Consider the following 20060-nt stretch of genomic DNA (forward strand, 5'->3'; position numbering starts at 1 on the left):
GCCCAGCAGTGCACCCACCTGTGCCACTCTGCAGTGCCACCTACCTGTGCCCAGAAGTGCCACCTACATGTGCCCAGCAGTGCCACCCACCTGTGCCCACCCACCTGTGCCCACCAGTGCCACCCACCTGTGCCCACCAGTGCCACCCACCTGTGCCCACCCACCAGTGCTGCCCACCAGTGCCACCCACCAGTGCAGCCCAGCAGTGCTGCCAGTCAGTGCCACCAGTCAGTGCCCAGGGGTTGTGCCAGTCAGTGCCGCCAGTCAGTGCCCAGCAGTGATGCCAGTCAGTGCCGTCTATCAGTACCCATAATCAGTGTCACCTATCAGTGCCGCCTATCAGTGCTGCATATCAGTGCCGCCTATCCGTGACCCCTAATTAGTGCTGTCTATCAGTGCCGCCTATCCGTGCCACCTCATTAGTACTGCCTACCAGTGCCCTTTAGTGCTGCCTATCAGTGCCCATCAGTGCCGCCTATCAGTGCCCATCAGTGCTGCCTCATCAGCGCACATCAGTGAAGGAGAAAAAATACCTGTTTGAAAAATTTTATAAAAGAAACAAATAAACTTTTTTTTTTTTTTCAAATTTTGTGCACTTTTTTTATTTATAGCGCAAAAAGTAAAGCGCCCAGTGGCGATTAAATACCACCAAAAGAAAGCTCTATTTGTGAGAAAAAAATGATCAAAATTTCATATGGGTACAATGTTGCATGACCGCGCAATTGTCAATCAAAGTGCGGCAGCGCTGAAAGCTGAAAATTGGCCTGGTAAGGAAGGGGGTATAAGTGCCTGGTAGGCAAGTGGTTAAGGGTAACTGCCGGTGTATTTCCTCCAACTAGGGATCCCAGGTAAAGCCCACAGCCTGTCATTGACATGAATGGCTGTAGTCATGCATACGGTAGTGCTATGAGTACAGCATATGGGCATGTACAAAAAAGAAAAAATGCATAGGCTGACCAAGGCCTGCTCACATCCCTGTCCAGTGATGCAATCCAATTCCACATGTTATCTATGGAAGAAAGTTAATCTCCACCAAGGGATCTTATAGAGATAAAATCTATCAGGAATATCCCATAAAAAAAGCTCCACCCGCATTCATGGCAGGGGAACATGGTGTTTAGCCAGTCGGTCTCTCCAGGAGTTCCAGGTTGACGCGTGAACTTGGTGCCAGTATGATTCTATACATTGGTTTCACTTCTCCTTCCTGGGGGTTATATTTGATTTCATACTTCCTGATGATCTGCAACATTGAATGAGAGGTTAGTTTACAATAGTTGGGTTTATCCACTGCACATGCACAAATGTTCACTGCCTAGGCAGCTTTAAGAGCTCCTGCTGTTGCCTCCAAAAATCGAAAGTAGAAAGTTAATATACTCGCCTCTCCGGCAGCCATTGTCTCTCCACTGTTCCAGTGCTGCAACATCTGTTATTGTTTTTAGTATTCAGTGCTTCCGGGAGTGTCAAATGCTATTGTCCCTATTGTCGCATGCTGTGGTTCCTTCCTTGGACCTGTATGTCACTACAGGATTCTGCAGTATGGTAGGGATTGGGGGGAAGTAACCACAGCATGTGGCAGAGGACACAGCCATCTGACACTCCTGGAAGTGTTGAATGCTAAAAGTTTTGGCAAAGGCTGTAGTTCTGGAACAGAGGTAAAGTAGGAGACACAGGCCACTAGAGAAGGGAGTAGAACACCTCTTCTATTGCAAGAAACTGCTATTTAGACAAATGATGTTTGCCTTAAAGTATAGCTGATAAAGAGAGAAATAAGGAAGGCTCACACAATTCTGAAAATGCTTATATGTTCTAAATGTCTTAGGCCGCCCCTTCATGGTTCAGAATTTTGGCCTGTACAGGACCGCCAAATTTCGATCCATGTGTGAGCAGACTGGTTGTAAAGAAGTTGATCTGCCAATCTACTTCTGTACAACCTCTCTGCCAGATTTTTGTAGCTTGATCAGTGCTGCTGGCTATAGCTGGCAACACTGATCTGTGTATTTTGACGGCGGGGACGTCTTCCCACTATCATAATCCAAAGGCTCAGTGGGGAGGTTTTTTTGAGTTGTATATAGAACGGAATGTGTTATTTCTCTATTTTTTTTTCTTTCTCTTTTGAAAGCTTTGTAATATGTCTAAGGAAAAAATTACTTGATTAAAAAAAACAGAGGTTTTAGTTGCACATTTGCAAGTATATGTGGAGCCACATTGCCGCATCAAGGCACCTGTGATAAATGTGGGTTCTAACTGAGTTACTTAACTATTGGACCATACAGTATATAGCAATTCATAAACAGAGAGTAGGCTTACCAGGAGGCAGCCCTTCCCTCCCTAAAGGTACAACTACACAACAGAAGCCCAGACATCACCTTCACAAGGCAGCTGCAGGACTCTAGTGTGTGTCTGCACCAGATCTAAAAAGGCAAAGATGGCAGCTGCTCTGATCTGTCTGAAATTAGCAAACAGGGAAAGGCGTACATAGGCAGAGCAATATACAAAACACAAAATAGGGGTCCCCAGCACACTTTCTGGTCTGGAAAACGAATATATCTCAGTCAGGAAAACCATGGTCGTCTTCCTGCCCAGAGAACTGCACTTGAACATGGCGGAGCGGCCTCCGGACCTGTGCACAGAATTAAGGTTGTGCGCCATCAGCGTGTTTATGCCATAGCATGTGCTCGTTCACATATGCATGAGCTTGCATGTTGATTGGACTTTTGCCGCTCAGTGGCCTATTTAAAGCACTGCAAATATCAAGATAATTCCTGAGTGGTCGTCAGCACCTGTGACCCGTGACCAGACCCTGCTTGTTCCAGTGTTATACCCAGTTTGCCTTCTTACTACTAGAAAAACAAGAAATTCTTCTGTGCTCATACATGGTGGAAAAGGATGGTAATAATATTTTCTAGAGCTGGTTCTCCTATTAGCTTGGGTTTTCCACAGGTCTCCAAGTGCTGCCTAGGCCTTGCAGCCATCCTCAGACAGGGGAATCCAAAACTCAAATAATAGAAAGCAAGAAAGGCGCACCAGCCTACTGCATTACCAATGGCACTATTTATTATAATAAAAGTGGTAAACAATTATACTCAGAAACACAAATGAGTGTAAGGCTCAAAGCATAAAGCAGAAGGAGGCTGCCGTAGCTCTGAGTAAGAGGGTTTGCCCTTGAAATGCGTCAGTGTCTGGTATATACTACTGGGTGTCATCTGTGTCTCTCCTGGGCTACAGGTTGAGGCTATGGTGGAAGTTTGTCTGTTTTATGCTATGAGTCTTACATTCATCTGTGTTTGTGAGTATAATAGTTTACCATTTTCATTATAATAAATGGTACCATTGGTAATGCACTAGACTGGTGCCCTCAGCCTTCTTCCTTTCTGTTAAGTGTCTTCAGACTACGTCTGATCTTGACCCCTCTGGGTTTGTTTCTCGTCTCCTCATCTTACTTATCACTTTGGCTCATCTTCTGCTCGTGTGATATTGACCTTGGCCTGGCATCGGTTTATGCTCTCATCTTCTCAATCTGTACATCCGATGCCTACCTGCTGGCAGCTTCTGCCTGTCTGACCATATTTTTGCCTCCTGCTTCTGCAAGCTCTGGCATGAGTTCCTGTTCTTCGACTTCACCGCAATACCCAGTTCTTCTGCTGGCCATAACTTGCTACAGGTGCCTTTGTCCCGTCTTACCCTTTCATCAATCTCAGGGTACTAACAAGATTGGCGGTGTAAGGGAGAGCCCCCTCATCAGTTCGGCCTCTACCAGGTACATGACAATAGCTCTGATGAACACCCGGACACCACCCCCCCATTGACTTCTCCATCACATCCAACAACGCCACCATCAAACCCGCCCCGCAGGCCAGAGTACTTGGTGTCATTCTGGACTCCAACCTATCCTTCCAGCCCCAAGTCCAATCTTTAACAAACTCGTGCAGACTCCACCTCCGCAACATCGCCAAAATCCGCACGTTCCTAACCCCAGAAACCACTAAACAGCTCATCCACTCCCTCATCATATCAGGACTTGACTACTGCAACTCCCTCCTCACTGGCCTGCCTCGCCGCTGGCTATCCCCGCTTCAGTCGATCCTGAATACGGCTGCCAGACTCATTCACCTTTCCAACCGCTCCATCTCCGACACCCCCCTCTGCCAATCCCTCCACTGGCTTCCGATTGCGCAACGGATCAAATTCAAAATCCTAACACTGACGTACAAAGCCGTCCACCATACTGCCCCGAACTACATCACTGACCTAATATCCAAGTACCGCCCAGCACGCACACTCCGCTCCTCACAAGACCTCCTTCTCTCTAGTTCCCTGGTCTCCTCCTCCCATGCCCGCCTCCAGGACTTCTCCAGGGTGTCACCCATCCTCTGGAACTCCCTGCCCCAACCCATCAGATTATCACCTACTCTCCTCTCCTTTAGGCGCACCCTGAAAACCCATCTCTTCAGGGAAGCCTACCCCACCCCCTGCTAACCTGCCGACCTCCTCCACTCTTCCTACCACTCCATCCCCCACAGCTATCTCCTCCTGTACCACCATCCCCTCCCTCCTAGATTGTAAGCTCCAAGGAGCAGGGCCCTCGATCCCCTCATGTTTTACATTGTATTGGTATTGTTCTGTCACATGTTCTGTCCCCCTTTGTAATGTACAGCGCTGAGCGAACCATTGGCGCTTTATAAATACTGTATAATAATAATAATGAAGGAGGTAATTAATAGCTCCTGAAATGTGTTGGCCTGTAATTTCAGTGTTATTAAACATTCATTTACAACATGATTATTCTGGGTCAGTGACTCAAAAGTACTAAAGCCAGGCAACCAGCCCCCATACTTCTTTAGCAACAGAGTCACTTTAATGAGCAGCGAGAATGTGTTTTATGGTGCAAACACTTGGACAAAGAAAAAAACAGGGAACAAAATGTGAAAATGTGGAACAGACTCCCTCAAGACTTGGATCTGGCCAGCTCAGTGGATTGCTTCAAAAAAGTCCTGGATTCTTTCCTAGATACACAGAATATAACTGGATACTAACACTTATAGGTAAAGTTGATCCAGGGAATATCCGATTGCCTCTCGGGAGATCAGGAAGGAATTTTTTTCCCAGCAGAAGTAAATTAGATCATGCTTTGCTGGGATTTTTTTTTTTTTTTTGCCTTCCTCTGGATCAACTGTGGCTGTAGGATTATAACTCTTTTTTTCTCTATGGTTGAACTGGATGGACTTTTTGTCTTTTTTCAGCCAGACTTTGTAACTATGTAACAAAGGAGGGTAAAGGGGATGGGAGACAAATGTCTGAAAAAGTCCCACAGTAATATCCATAAATCCAACATTCACTTCTGGGTGGCCGCAGCTCCTCTGATCAGATTATAGTATAATACCTCTGTAATCTACCTCTGTAGATTAAAAAGACAGGGTGTGCCATCATTTTAGTGTAGACTTTATTGCCAACGTCACTAAAGTCTACACTTTGCACTTTTATATGAGCTGACTTATCTGTTACTAGTTGTACTTGAACATGTATTTTTCAGAGACTGCGTATCTTTGCTCCAGTTAATTAAGTGTTCCTGCATGGCAAGACCACTTACTGTTATCTCACATATATATTTACCACCCTAACTCCTCCCACAGTTTTTACACTACATAGACAGTAATATACCGAAACGTGCGGATTGTTCCCGATTGGATTGCTATTACTTTGTGGAACGTTTTGCCGAATGGTTCACGAAATATTGCCGTTTTTGTGATGAAATTGGTCCCATAGGAATGAATGGCGGAATGTTCAAAACTAGAGTGGGAGCTGACAAAAGCTAGAGCTGCAAAATCAGGACATGATTTCTAAACTGCCATCACTCCCTCATTTTCAAGCCCACCTACACAAATCTTATATCAAAACGTTCAGCTATCCCTGCTGCCACTAAAAATGTCCACCGCTAAGCCATAGTCCTGATAGTTTTCACAATATGACCATTTGTTTGCAACTCACGCCGCCCATTGACATTCATTGAAGCTCCACTCTAGCCACCTCAAATTTGAAGGGCAATTTCTAAACTGCGACTGTGCCTTCATTTTTAATATTTCACAGACATACTATGCATCCAAATGTAGGTCTGGGTCATGTGATTCTCACAATATAAAGCTCTTCGGTGTAGGATTTATAATTTTTTAAACTACAACCGTTTGAAGATGGCAACCGCCAGTGAAGTGAGCAAGTTGGAGCAGTTTGTTTTTAACCGCTCTTCTCTGCCCTTGCTGTAGAGTGAATTGCCATAGAAACCCAGGTGTGTGAGCAGGCAGCAGAGTGAAAACTGCCATCACTCCCTCATTTTCAAGCCCACCTACACAAATCTTATATCAAAACGTTCAGCTATCCCTGCTGCCACTAAAAATGTCCACGGCTAAGCCATAGTCCTGATAATTTTCACAATATGACCATTTGTTTGCAACTCACGCCGCCCATTGACATTCATTGAAACTGCACTCTAGCCACCTCAAATTTGAAGGGCAATACAACTGGTGGAGGCAAGAACACTTCACAAAATTTCCCCAGAAATCTCCCCAAGAAATTGTAGCTTTTCTAGTAATTATCAGTTTCTCACCCGAGCCAACGTCAGGTGCATCTCCAGCTCTGCAATACGTTTCCCGATACAGGCCCGAATACCATAGCCAAATGGAATGGAGCTGAATGGATGGTGGTTCATGCTGCCGTCATGCAGCCATCTTTGAGGCAGGAACTTGTCCGCATTTTGAAAATAGTCCTCGTCTCTGGAGATCCCATAATGATTCAGAACAAACAGAGTCTGTCCGAAGAGATACATATATGACAGCATAGAAATGCAATAACCAGCAGGGATCTAGACAGTGGATTCTGGTGAATGGGCCGTAAAGGTGGTTAAATAGAGGTCGGGGAATGTGCCTAGATTTAACTTTTTGTTTTAATGAATTTGTAACTGGCGTTTAAAGCATGTTTATGTGTGGTCACTATGGCCTGTGAGCAGCACTGCTGTGTCGCACATTTCACAGAGCCCGTCTTCTGAACTACAGAGGAGCTGAGGGGAGGAGTTTCAGGAGGCAGAGTCAGGACAGGATTCACTGTAGTAGGGTACCATGGGACATGTAGTCCTTAGAAATGGAGGAGAAGCTGGGAATCCAGGAAGTTGTGGAAAGAGCCGATTTGTCAAGTAGAATGATATTGAATTGTCAAAAATAACTATTATTGTTTTGTATTGTTATTGCAATGCTGATGTTAAAAAAATAAAATTTTACGCAGTGACTAGAGATTTCCTTGAAAGCGGAAATAAAGTCTGAATTTTAACTTGTACCTACAGGTAAGCCTATAATAAGTGAATACATGGCCGGATCTAAGGGGGTGCCCAAAATTTCTGTTTTGCCCCCCCCCCCCCCGGCCGGTTGAGTGTCTTCCCCATCCCAACACTGGAATGTGCAGCCTGGTGCAGTGAACTATGATTAGTAAAGTTCAGACAGCGGCAGCGGTAGACAGGAGAGCGGCTGTGCTGTGTCCTCCCTCTCCTGTCAGTGCAGCGCTCCTCCACCCAGCACATCACACAGGATCGCTGGGACGGCACCGTTTAATTACCCACCCTATACACATTTCCTCCTGCTGGGACATGAGCAGTCCTTGGAGGAGGTAGAGTGCTGGTAATTAAACTATGTGCAGCCCGAAAGAACGATCCTGTGTGTGTGGAGGAGCGCTACACTGACCGGATGGGGAGGACACAACACAGCCTCTCTCTTGTCTCCTGTGGGGAAAGGGGGGGACTTACAGATGGGAACTTACTGTGACGGGTTGGAGGGTGAAACTTGTGCTCGTAATTTGTGCTTGGAATGAGAGGTAGAGGGATTGGCAACTAGTTGTGCTGGGGAGGGTAACTGGGGGGGGGATATTTGGTAAAAGGGGGATTGGGATGGAAGGATATGTGCCATTAGGAGAAATGAGGGGGATATGTGCTAGGAGGGGGGATTTGGGGGGGGGATATGTTAGGACTAGGAGGGGGGATTATGGGAGATATGTGTTTGGAATGGGGATTTGGGGGAGGGGGAATATACTAGGACTAGGAGGGGGGATTATGGGAGATTTGTGTTTTGGAGGGGGGATTTGGGGGAGGGGAAATATACTAGGACTAGGAGGGGGGATATGTGTTTGTAGGGGGGGAGGGGAAAGTATTAGGAGGTGGTATTGGGGGGGGATATGTGCTAGGTGGGAGGATTGGGAAGGAATATGTGCAAGGAGGGAGTTTGGTTGGATATGTACTAAGAGGAGGGTTGGGGGGTGGAGGGATTTGGGCTAACAGGAGGATTTTTTTTTTTTTGGGGGGGGAGAATATGTGCTAGGAGGGGGTTGGGGAATTTGGGTTAAGAGGAGAGGCTGGGGAAGACTTGTGATAGGAAGTGGAATTTTGGGGGGACTTGCATGGGGAGGGAGAACTTGTGCTGGGAAGAGTAATTTGGAGGGGGTTGTACTAGGAGGGGGAATGGTAGGGGATAATGCTAGGAGGGGGGATTTGGAGGACAGGATTTGTGCTGGGAGGGGGGATCTGGCAGGGAGGATTTTTGCTAAGATGGGAAATTTGAGGATAATATGACGTGTGCTAGGAGGGATGATTTTTTTGGGGGGTGAGACATGAAATCAGGGCACTCAACAAATCTCCCCTCATAGCACATAGCTGAGATTTGCTTGAATTTCCTTACAGACACAGCCTCAATCTGTAGCCGGATACACATTGTGCAGATGGATGCTGTGTCCAATCTCTGCTATGTGCTGTGGTATGGAGGAGCTCTGAGTACCCAGACTGTTTGCAGTGAGGGGAAGGGAGGAGGAGATCTGCTGAGTGCTCTGCCAGCAGTGATCCTGTCCTCTTCGCTGCTGACCATTGTCTTCTGCCCTGCTGACCCCTTTACACTGCCCTGCTGACCCCTGCCCTCTGCCCTGCTGACCCCTTTACACTGCCCTGCTGACCCCTGCCCTCTGCCCTGCTGACCCCTTTACACTGCCCTGCTGACCCCTGCCCTGCTGACCCCTTTACACTGCCCTGCTGACCCCTGCCCTGCTGACCCTTGCCCTCCATCCTGCTGACCTGATAACCCCTTTTCTCCACCCTGCTGGTCCCTGTCATATGCTCTGTTGACCCTTGTCGGCTATACTGCTGACCCCCTGTACACTACCCTACTGACTCTTGTACACTTCCAGCTATCCTCTTCTGTGATAACCCCATGTACACTGTCCTACAAACTGATGACTTCTGTAGACTGCCCTATAAACTGCTGATCCTATCCTCTGCCCTGCTGACCCCCTGTATATTAGCCTACTGACCTCACATCCTCTGCCCCCTGAAATTTTTTCCTGCACCCCCACATCAGACAGGCTAAATCCAGCCCTGAGTGAATACCTCATACACTTGTGGTGTTTAGGAGATATTCAAATGGGATGCAGCCAGTGACATCTTAGGTGCATGCGCTCCCAAGGGGCGGCTCACCTATGATGTCTCTTCAGAACTCCGTGCCATGACTCCCATGCGCATGCGCGGGAGTGACATCATTGCAGCTTGGCCATTCATATGGCCGGAGCTAGTGAACTTGGAAGGAAGACCAGGTGAAGATGGAAGCCCTGTCAGCAATAACAGCCGATGGAGGGCTTCCCTTTAAGGTAAGGCAATGCATACTAGCACAATATAACATTAAAGTGCAGGTTGACTTTTTTGTTTCATTTACAGACTTTACTACAGTTTTTAAGGATCAGTTCACCCAAAAGTGATATTTCAGTGTTTGGTAGATACTGGATAGCTAAACCCCTTGATAGTCTCGTATATCTCATGGGGACTCTGTTGGGGGGGATCACTATGATGAGTTCCCAGGTCTTCAGCGACCATTATGAGGGTCTCCCACTATTCCTGCTAGATACTTCATCTATTTGTTATTACGAAAAATGTAACACAAGGGGCTGAAACAAACAAAAGTGATTGGGAACACCCAGGGGCGGACTGACAACTCATGGGGCCCCCGGGGAATAGGGGATCATGGGGCCCCTGTGTCCTTGCCCAAACTCAAAAAAGCCTATGAAAACGGTACCAGGGGCATCTCATGGGGCCCCCTACTGACCCTGGGCCCTCGGGCAGTGCCCGAGTTTCCAAATGGTCAGTCCGCCCCTGGGAACACCTCAAACTCCTAAATGAGCAGGATCAGAGTTGATAGTTGAAGAAGGAAGATCTTGAAACTACTAAGCAACTTATTCACTCCATGGTTATATCTCGCCTTGACTATTGTAACTCCCTCCTCATAGGCCTACCTCATCGCAGGCTATCCCCTCTTCAGTCTATCATGAATGCTGCTGCCAGACTCATCCACCTTACTAACCGTTCCTCCACCCCTCTCTGCCAATCCCTCCACTGGCCTCCACTCAGTGTCCTCCACCCCTCTCTTCCAATCCCTCCACTGGCCTCCACTCAGTGTCCTCCACCCCACCCTGCCAATCCCTCCACTGGCCTCCACTCAGTGTCCTCCACCCCACCCTGCCAATCCCTCCACTGGCCTCCACTCAGTGTCCTCCACCCTACCCTGCCAATCCCTCCACTGGCCTCCACTCAGTGTCCTCCACCCCTCTCTGCCAATCCCTCCACTGGCCCCCACTCAGTGTCCTCCATCCCTCTCTGCCAATCCCTCCACTGGCCCCCACTCAGTGTCCTCCACCCCTCTCTGCCAATCCCTCCACTGGCCCCCACTCAGTGTCCTCCACCCCTCTCTGCCAATCCCTCCACTGGCCTCCACCCCTCTCTGCCAATCCCTCCACTGGCCCCCACTCAGTGTCCTCCATCCCTCTCTGCCAATCCCTCCACTGGCCCATACTCAGTGTCCTCCACCCCTCTCTGCCAATCCCTCCACTGGCCTCCACTCAGTGTCCTCCACCCCTCTTTGCCAAGCCCTCCACTGGCTTCCTGTTGCCCAACGGATAAAATTCAAAACATTAACAATAACATATAAAGCCATTTATAACTCTGTCCCAAATTACATCACCAATCTTGTCACCCAAACCGTACTCTCCGCTCTTCGCAAGACTTCCTACTCTCTAGCTCCCTTGTCTCCTCCTCCCATGCTCATCTCCAGGACTTCTCCAGAGCCTCCCCCATCCTCTGGAACTCTCTACCCCAATTTATCAGACTATCGCCTACTCTGCTCACTTTTAGGCGATCTCTGAAAAACTAGATTGTCTCCTAGATTGTAAGCTCCGAGGATCAGGGCTCCTCTTGTATCCCTCTTGTATTGAACTGTATTGTTGCTGTATTGTCTCCCGTTATATTGTAAAGCGCTGAGCAAACTGTTGGCGCTATATAAATCTTGTATAATAATACTCTTGTGTTGGGGTATCCGAGGCATATAAAAAATAAGGGGCTGACTCAACTGATCAAGTTCCACCTAAAACTAAAATATAATTTTTAGGTGGACTGCTCCTTTGGTATTAAACTAATCCTTAGATGTGGTGTCTGTAATAGTTTTCTTTTTTTAGGCTTTTTTTTGGTCCGTTTTCACCTGATGATCTGGCCAGTAAGACACCTCCTGTATTAGAGCGCCCCCACGCTGGATGAAGGAGCACAGGAGGCATCTTTGGACAGCAGCATTATAAGCCTAGGGGAAGGGGAGTGTTAACTGTACTAACAGATTTAGATACACTAACAAACTGAAGCCAAACTCCAGCTCATGCTGCAGTCACACAAGCTGTAACTGCAGCAATTTTGTTCCTTTTAGGATAAAAGTTTTACATCAATAAATAAAAGCTATCACTGGTAAATGGTTTGTCTCAACCCTGTAACTGTTATATCTGCAGGATAGCTTGTTCTATTGAAAATGACCAGATGCACTGGCTGGATCTGCAGATGAAAATAAAGGAAAGAAAAAAGGGGAGCCTAAAAAAAAACTAATGCAGCCATGACATCTAAGAATTGGTAAGCTGCAATATAATAAAATGTCTGATTTTGGTTTTAATGCCTGCTTAAAAGAGAAACCTACACCCAAAGCAACCGGATTCCTCATTAGAATAATGACAGATGGAATCTGGGCAAAGACACTTTGACGTACTCATTTCAATTGGACATTTTCCCAAGGTGGTTTTTCTTTTTTTTTTAAGATGATGGGTGCCTCAAAGCAAAAGGTAAACTGTAGTTATAAGCTTGGTGCAGGAAACGTACTTTTTTTGGAAACAAATAGTCACCAATCACAACCTCCTTTTCACAGATCATTCTTCCGTTGATCGCCCCGACAGGATACAGCCTGCATGGGAGAAAAAACCCCAAAAGTATTTATTTTATGATCTATGTTGGATCGTAAGTGGATTTATAGGCTTTGTTCACACTATGCATACTAAAGTGCACATCTGTGTGAGGACCTTGCTTGCCCACATTGGATGCACAGGTATTCCAGGGTGCATCCCCATGGAGGTAGCCCCATTCATGTCTATTGGGACACAACAGATGCAGAAACATAGCTGCTGCTTCCAGTTTGACATTGGTGTGGATGCGTGTCTCTGAACTCACGCTCTGTGTTCGGGAACATGCACCTGCACCCACACAGATATCAATTGGGAGCAGCAGTTGTGTGGTGTCCCAATAGACATGAATGGGACTTCCTGCATGGGAATGCTTGGAACATCTGTGTATCCCATATAGGCAAACACGGCAGTATTCTCTGAATACAGGTTTTCTTCAACAGTATCAATAGGTTTTCCATGTGCTCACTCAAACCTTTTGCACTTCGGATTTTGTAGGAACTTCCAAACTTAGAGCCTTGGAATTTGCCTTTTTTTAATCAAAAAGCAAACGTTATTTAAGAACGTTTTGTGATACATACAAGTAACACCATTAGTATAAAACAGGGCAACTATAATATGGCTGGTGGTATACCAAGGTCTAGTATGTAGAACCAATATGGCAACAGGGTTAACCACTTGCCGCCCAGCCACTGTACATATACGGTGGCAGGGCGGCACTCGCAGGCAAAACCACATTTTATAACGTGTGTTTTGTAAACAAATAGGGGGCGCGCGCGACCGCCCTATCTGTCCCGCCGATCACAGCCGCAGATGTGAGTCGCCGGGTCACAGCCGGTCCTTAGCGGCTGTTTCCCGGCGATCGGCGGCAAACAGTGACAGACAGCACAGCTGCAGTAGCTGTGCTGTCTGTCACTTCCCTGTCAGCTTGAGGATGAGCTGATCGAGAAAGAACAGTTTCTCTTTCTCGATCAGCCTTGTCCCGTCCAGCACACACCCCCACCCCCTAGTAAAACACTCCCCTCACTCCTATAACCCTTCCCTGCAAAATAAAGTTAACCCCTTCCTCCCCATTGCCATTAGTACAGTGTCAGTGTTTTTTTTTTGCACTGATCACTGTATTAGTGTTTTTGGGGATGTCAGTGACCCCAAGTCAGTACCCCCCAATGTCAAAATGTCCGCCGCAGTCCTGCCATAAGTCGCTGGTCACTGCCATAAGTCCCTGATCGCCGCCATAATTCGCTGATCGCCGCCATTATTAGTATAAAAAAAAAAACTAAAAATCCCAGTATCTTTCCCGCCATTTGTAAACGCTATAACTTTCACGTAAACCAATTAATTTACACGTATTGGGTTTTTTTTTTTAGCAAAGACATGTCGCAGAATGCATTTTGGCAGAAATTTATGACTAAGTTTGATTTTTGCATTTTTTTTTTACTGGACATGTTTTATAGCAAAAAGTCCAAAATATTGTTTTTTTTTCCTCAAAATTGTCAGCCTTTTTTTTTTTTATAGCGCAAAAAATAAAAACCGCACAGCCAATCAAATACCACCGAAAGAAAGCTCAATTTGTGGGGGAAAAAAGGATGTAAACTTCATTTATGTACCGTATTGCATGACCGCGCAATTGTCCGTTAAACTAGCGCAGCACTGTATAGCAGAAAAATGGCGTAAATTGCAGTATTTATACCATAGTTTGTAGACGCTATAACTTCCACACAAAGCAATCAATATACACTTACTGGGATTTGTTTTACCAAAAACATGGAGCAGAATACATTTTGGCCTAAATTTATAACCAACTTGGAGTTTACTATATATTTTTTATAGCTGAAAGTAAAAAATATTGTTTTTCTTCAAAATTTTTGGCCTTTTTTTGTTTATAGCGTGAAAAATAAAAAGCGCACAGGTGATCAAATTACACCGAAAGAAAGCTCTATTTGTGTGAAAAAAGAACGTAAATTTCGTTTGGGTGCAGCATTGCATGACCGCGCAATTATCAGTTGAATTAGTGCAGCGCCGAGTAGCAAAAAGAGGCCTGGTCATTAAGGGGGGTAAACCCTCTGGAGGTCAAGTGGTTAATATCAGCAAAAAAGATACTTACATACTGCTTGTCACAAGACAGATGTTCCCGTATACAATAATGATACGTATGTGGTACATGTCATCAATATGCACAAGGGCAACACCATTAAAGAGGGTGGGAAATGTTTATCTATTGCCATCCAGTCCCAAAGGAGCCTCCCAATAAAGCTAAGGTTGGGATACACTAACTGAAGCTAAACGTGAATCTATACATACGTAGCTGGAGACTGTAACCAGCTGTCCCAGATTTTTTAATATTTGATAGGACAGCCCATATGTAGATAGACCAATTTTCTGAGGGGTAGGGAATCGTTCATATCTGCTATCCAAGCCTGTGGTGTTGGGGGCAGAGTCTGCAACCAGCATTATGCAGTAAATTTGCATGCAACAAGCAAGGTTTCCTAAAGGAATGTGGTGATATACTGTATTTGTCAATATCAGGGTCAAGAAGAAGACCCAACAAATGGCTTCGGCACAGAGCGAGTGGAGAACCCATCTGGTCATGAAGAAATTGCACGATTTGCTCCAAGTGCCCTTGAATCTTGGCAGAAGGAATAGTAGTGCCCCATCTTTAAGATTAGATGGAGGAATAGTGCCCCATCATTGGTATTAGTAGGACGAATGGTGCCCCATCATTGGTATTAGTAGTACGAATGGTGCCCCATCATTGGTATTGATGGAAGGAATAGTGCCCCATCATTGGTATCAGTGGGAGGAATAGTGCCCCATCATTGGTATCAGTGGTATGAATAGTGCCCCATCATTGGTATTAGTAGGACGAATGGTGCCCCATCATTGGTATCATTAGGACGAATAGTGCCCCATCATTGGTATTAGTAGGACGAATGGTGCCCCATCATTGGTATCAGTAGGACGAATGGTGCCCCATCATTGGTATCAGTAGGATGAATGGTGCCCCATCAGTGGTATCAGTAGGACGAATGGTGCCCCATCATTGGTATCAGTGGGAGGAATAGTGCCCCATCATTGGTATTAGTGGGAGGAATAGTGCCCCATCATTGGTATTAGTAGGACGAATAGTGTCCCATCATTGGTATTGATGGGAGGAATAGTGCCCCATCATTGGTATTAGTAGGACGAATAGTGTCCCATCATTGGTATCGGTGGGAGGAATAGTGCCCCATCATTGGTATCAGTGGGAGGAATAGTGCCCCATCATTGGTATTAGTAGGACGAATAGTGTCCCATCATTGGTATTGATGGGAGGAATAGTGCCCCATCATTGGTGTCAGTGGGAGGAATAGTGCCCCATCATTGGTGTCAGTGGGAGGAATAGTGCCTCATCATTGGTATCAGTGGGAGGAATAGTGCCCCATCATTGGTGTCAGTGGGAGGAATAGTGCCCCATCATTGGTATCAGTGGGAGGAATAGTGCCCCATCATTGGTATCAGTGGGAGGAATAGTGCCCCATTATTGGTATCAGTGGGAGGAATAGTGCCCCATCATTGGAATTAGTAGGATGAATAGTGCCCCATCATTAGTATTGGTCTTGCCTAGGTGAGAAAGGTGGAAGCATAAGCCGATATCCCCACTAAAAAAGATTTCTAAAAAGATTTTTAATTCCAGTTAACATACCTAAGGGTCTCTTTGATTGTGGCTTTTAATAGCGGCATTTGAGAGATATCATCAGCTGTGGGTATGTGTTCTGATGGAGCAACACTGACCACCTCTTCATGCAGGGATTTCTGCAGCTCCAGGTCTTTTGCCAGCTGATACAAACACCAGGTCAACGTGTTTGATGTCTGCAAGAAGACAAAAATACACAGGAAGATGACCAAATGTTCATGGACACCGGACCATTAATCCTACCTTCCTAACCAATGGGGTATTTAGGTTTTGTGCTGCCCTAGGCAATGCAAAACATCTGCCGCCCAAGCCCCCAACCGCCCCTGCCAAACACCATTGCCCCCCCCACCCTACCTGCTCCTGCCACCAACCAAACTCCCCTCCCAGGAGAGAAGGGGAGAGACACCATCACAGCTCTCCATTCCAGCTCCCTTCTCCTGGCCACTCCTCTGGCTCCCCTCACTCCGCTCTTCCACTTGCCTCCCAGCCCCAGTGCCCCTCAGAGCCATCTCATACACAGCGCCACCTGTTCCCGGTCAATGGCACATTACCACACAGGAACTGGCTCAGGACAACCACCGTCCCTTTTTCCAGAGGGTGCCGCCTCCCCCCTGAAAAACATTTTGTTTGCCTTGTGGTAAATATGCCCCTCTTCCCAATCCTAGCAATAACCCTGAGCCTGGGAAACTGCAAGACTGAAGAAAATGCTAGAGCTCAGCTTTAAAGCGAGCTCCAGCAACTGGTTCAAGTATTCCTAAAAAAATCCATGACTTTACTTTCCAATCTACCAATTTCCTTCAGTGTACAGAGCCCTGGTGAAAGGGTATCCCTGTGTTGGCTTATATCTGCTTTGAGCACCCTTTATTGATAATGCAATAAATATGTTTGGACTCATTATGATTGGTACACCACTCTACCGCTCTACAACTGTTGGCAGCTTTCGGATGTGTATTCACAAGGGATCCACAGCCTCTACTCTACACATCTAACACTCTGCGCAATATAAAGTCAGCAGAGATTCTAACTCTTCCCCACCCTACTTGAAACCAAAAAAAAAAAGTTTTGGCTGCTCATTCAACACCGGTGCAGTGTATGGAAAGCCTTGTTTTTTTTCAACGCATACAAGGCGCTATCTGATTGGACAGGGTGAAGAGGAGGTGCGGATAATGTCGTAACCTCTACCTGATCCATTCAATAAAAAAAAAAAAATACAAGGCATTCTATGAATGGCAGAGGTCCCAATGAGCTATCCAATGAAGAGCTATCCAATGTGGAATGGGAAAGACACATGCTCAGAACCTGGAAGATCACTAAGACTACTACAGCGATTGACAGCTTCTATGGTGGGCCGTCAGGTATGAGATATGCCATTCAGGACTAATGCAAGCATGCGATAAAGATCACACCTGGAGCAACTCTCAATAAAAATATGTATTTGTTACCTACACTGTCTACGCCGGCCATCAGTAGCTCAGCCACGCTGCCGTATACCTCGGGCATGGTCAGTTTTCCAGTAGACAACAGGTAGGTCAGATACCCCCCCTGCACGTCCTCTCCCCTCTCCAGCCTTTCCTGGATCTCACTCATCTTCTTATCAATCCGCTTCTTTGCTGCAGAAGAATCAGATAAAAGCTTCAGACTATATAGTCAAATCACTAGGGTCACCAATACTGAAATGAGAAACAATGCATTTCAAGGGGCAACAACCCCCCTCTCCATTCACCAAGGCTTGGAATCGTTATCAGGGCATAAGTGAACTGCGGTATGATTTCAGACAAATCTGTATGCAGTAGAGCTTAGAATAACAGTAAAACAAACATTGAAAGTGACGGTCGGCCCCCAAAATGCAAATTTTTTTTGGGATCATATCACCAGTCATTACCACTTGCTTACTGGGGCAGTATTTTAATTTTTTGCACATATGTTAAAATCTGCATTTCTTGTTATAAATTACTGTAATTATAAAATATCAAATATAGTCAAGTAAATACTGTTGTGTTCAAAATAATAGCAGTCAGACATCACTAACCGGATCAATCACTGTTTTTGGTAGAAATGATATTTCTACATGGCAAATAATTTCCTAGCAGGTGTAGTAGAGTAATAGAAATCCAACAGACCCAACAGTCATGACATGCATGCTGCTGATTCTGTGTCATTCAATCACTCATTGAAAGGGGCGTGTTCACAATAATAGCAGTGTGGAGTTCTATTAGTGAGGTCATTCATTCTTTGAAAAACAGGTGGCAATTATTGCCCTTATTTAAGGAAGGAAGGCAGCAAATGTTGTACATGCTGGTTACAGTGCATTTCTCTCTGAAATTCTGAGGAAAATGGGTCATTCCAGACATTGTTCAGAAGAACAGCGTACCTTGATTAAAAAGTTGATTGGAGAGAGGAAAACATATAAAGAAGTGCAGAAAATGATCGGCTGCTCAGCTAAAATGATCGCAAATGCTTTAAAATGGCAACCAAAACCTGAAAGACGTGGAAGAAAGCGAAAAACTACCATTCGAATGGATAGAAGAATAGCCAAAATGGCGCGGACTCAGCCAACAATCAGCTCCAGGAAGATGAAAGAAGGTGTGACGTTCCCTGTGAGGACTGTTACAATTAGAAGACGCCTATGTGAAGCCAAGCTATCTGCAAGAAGCCCCCGCAAAGTCCCACTGTTGGAGAAAAGACGTGCTGAAGAGGTTACAATCTGCCAAAGAGCACATTGACCGGCCTAAAGGGAAATGGCCCAACATTTTGTGGACTGATGAAAGTAAGATTGCTCTTTTTGGGTCTAGTGGGCGGAGACAGTTTGTGAGACGACCCCCAAACACTGAATTCAAGCCACAGTACACTGTGAAGACAGTGAAGCATGGTGGTGCAAGCATCATGATATGGGGATGTTTCTCATACTACGGTGTTGGGCCTATTTATCGCATACCAGGGATCATGGATCAGTTTGAATCCATCAGAATACTTGAAGAGGTCATGCTGCCTTATGCTGAAGAGGAAATGCCCTTGAAATGGGTGTTCCAACAAGACAACGACCCCAAACACACCAGTAAACGTGCAACATCTTGGTTCCAGACCAACAAGATTGACGTTATGGAGTGGCCAGCCCAATCCCTGGATCTTCATCCAATAGAAAACTTGTGGGGTGACATCAAAAATGCCGTTTCTGAGGCAAAACCAAGAAATAGAGAAGAACTGTGGAATGTGGTCCAATCATCCTGGGCTGGAATACCTGATCACAGGGGCCAGAAGTTGGGTGACTCCATGCAACACAGATGTACAGCAGTTCTCAGAAACAGTGCGACTACAACCAAATATTCATGAAGTCATTCAAAGGAAAGCAAAATCTTCAAACATTTTTCAGTTTATATAGTGAATGTTTGAGTTTGTAAAGAAGAATATAAACACTGCGATTTTTTTGAACCGTCTAATATTCACTTTTCTTCATTTTCTTTAGAGGAACAACACAAATTTGATGTATTTTTCTTCATGTTTTGATTTGGAATAGAATGTGTCGTGTTCCCAATGCATTTGTGTGGATGGAAATAAAAGCTATTAGAAGGATTTTGAGCTTTATTCACTTTTTTCAACACACTGCTATTATTTTGAACACAACTGTAGATACCAAACATGTGGAATTGCAAAAAACTATGGTACCCAAAATTCTCCATACAGTAGGTGACCCTTAATAAGCTTTTACAGCTTTCTGATATTCACAATGAAACCTCACATATGTTTCACAATGCTGCCCATTTTATATGGAGTGTTTGTGTGGGGGTGACAGGGGTGAAAAAAAATTTTTTTTTTTTTGTTTTTTACACTTTTATATTCTTTTTGACTTTATTGGTATCTATTAGACCCCGAATGTCTCCCCTGCCATCCGATGCAGCTAGTCAAGCACAGATTGTGTTCTGATATGATTCTCTACTTCAGTGGTCTCCAAACTGTGGCCCGGGGGCCAAATGTGGCTCTTTGTTTGCCTTTATCTGGCCCTTGGGGCACTCTTCCTCCTATTGATAAGACACACTATTCCTCCCACTAACACCAACAATGGGGCACTATTCCTGCCACTGATACCAACAATGGGACATTATTGCTCCCACAGACA

At 45.6% G+C, this 20060-nt stretch overlaps 1 protein-coding gene and 1 long non-coding RNA gene across 2 annotated transcripts in view; one reads left to right on the forward strand and one right to left on the reverse strand.

The window, feature by feature from the left end:
• LOC149457525 (uncharacterized) overlaps window positions 1-20060 on the forward strand; it is a 101733-nt gene that overhangs the window by 66933 nt on the left and 14740 nt on the right. The window lies entirely within an intron of this gene.
• The window catches only part of LOC149457526 (sterol 26-hydroxylase, mitochondrial-like), a 43425-nt gene continuing 23897 nt past the window's right edge, over window positions 533-20060 (reverse strand). The window contains exons 5-9 of the mRNA XM_089683571.1: window positions 17393-17556; window positions 15956-16122; window positions 12197-12278; window positions 6599-6799; window positions 533-1240 (exon numbers count right to left, since the gene is read on the reverse strand). Coding sequence (XP_089539697.1) covers window positions 1118-1240; window positions 6599-6799; window positions 12197-12278; window positions 15956-16122; window positions 17393-17556 — 737 coding nt within the window. The 3' untranslated portion in view covers window positions 533-1117. The remainder of the gene's footprint in view (window positions 1241-6598; window positions 6800-12196; window positions 12279-15955; window positions 16123-17392; window positions 17557-20060) is intronic.

The sequence above is a fragment of the Staurois parvus genome, unplaced genomic scaffold, assembly GCF_062004578.1.
Source record: "Staurois parvus isolate SC_StPar_1 unplaced genomic scaffold, SC_StPar_1.0 ptg000315l, whole genome shotgun sequence".
In the NCBI taxonomy this organism is placed as follows: Eukaryota; Metazoa; Chordata; class Amphibia; order Anura; family Ranidae; genus Staurois; species Staurois parvus.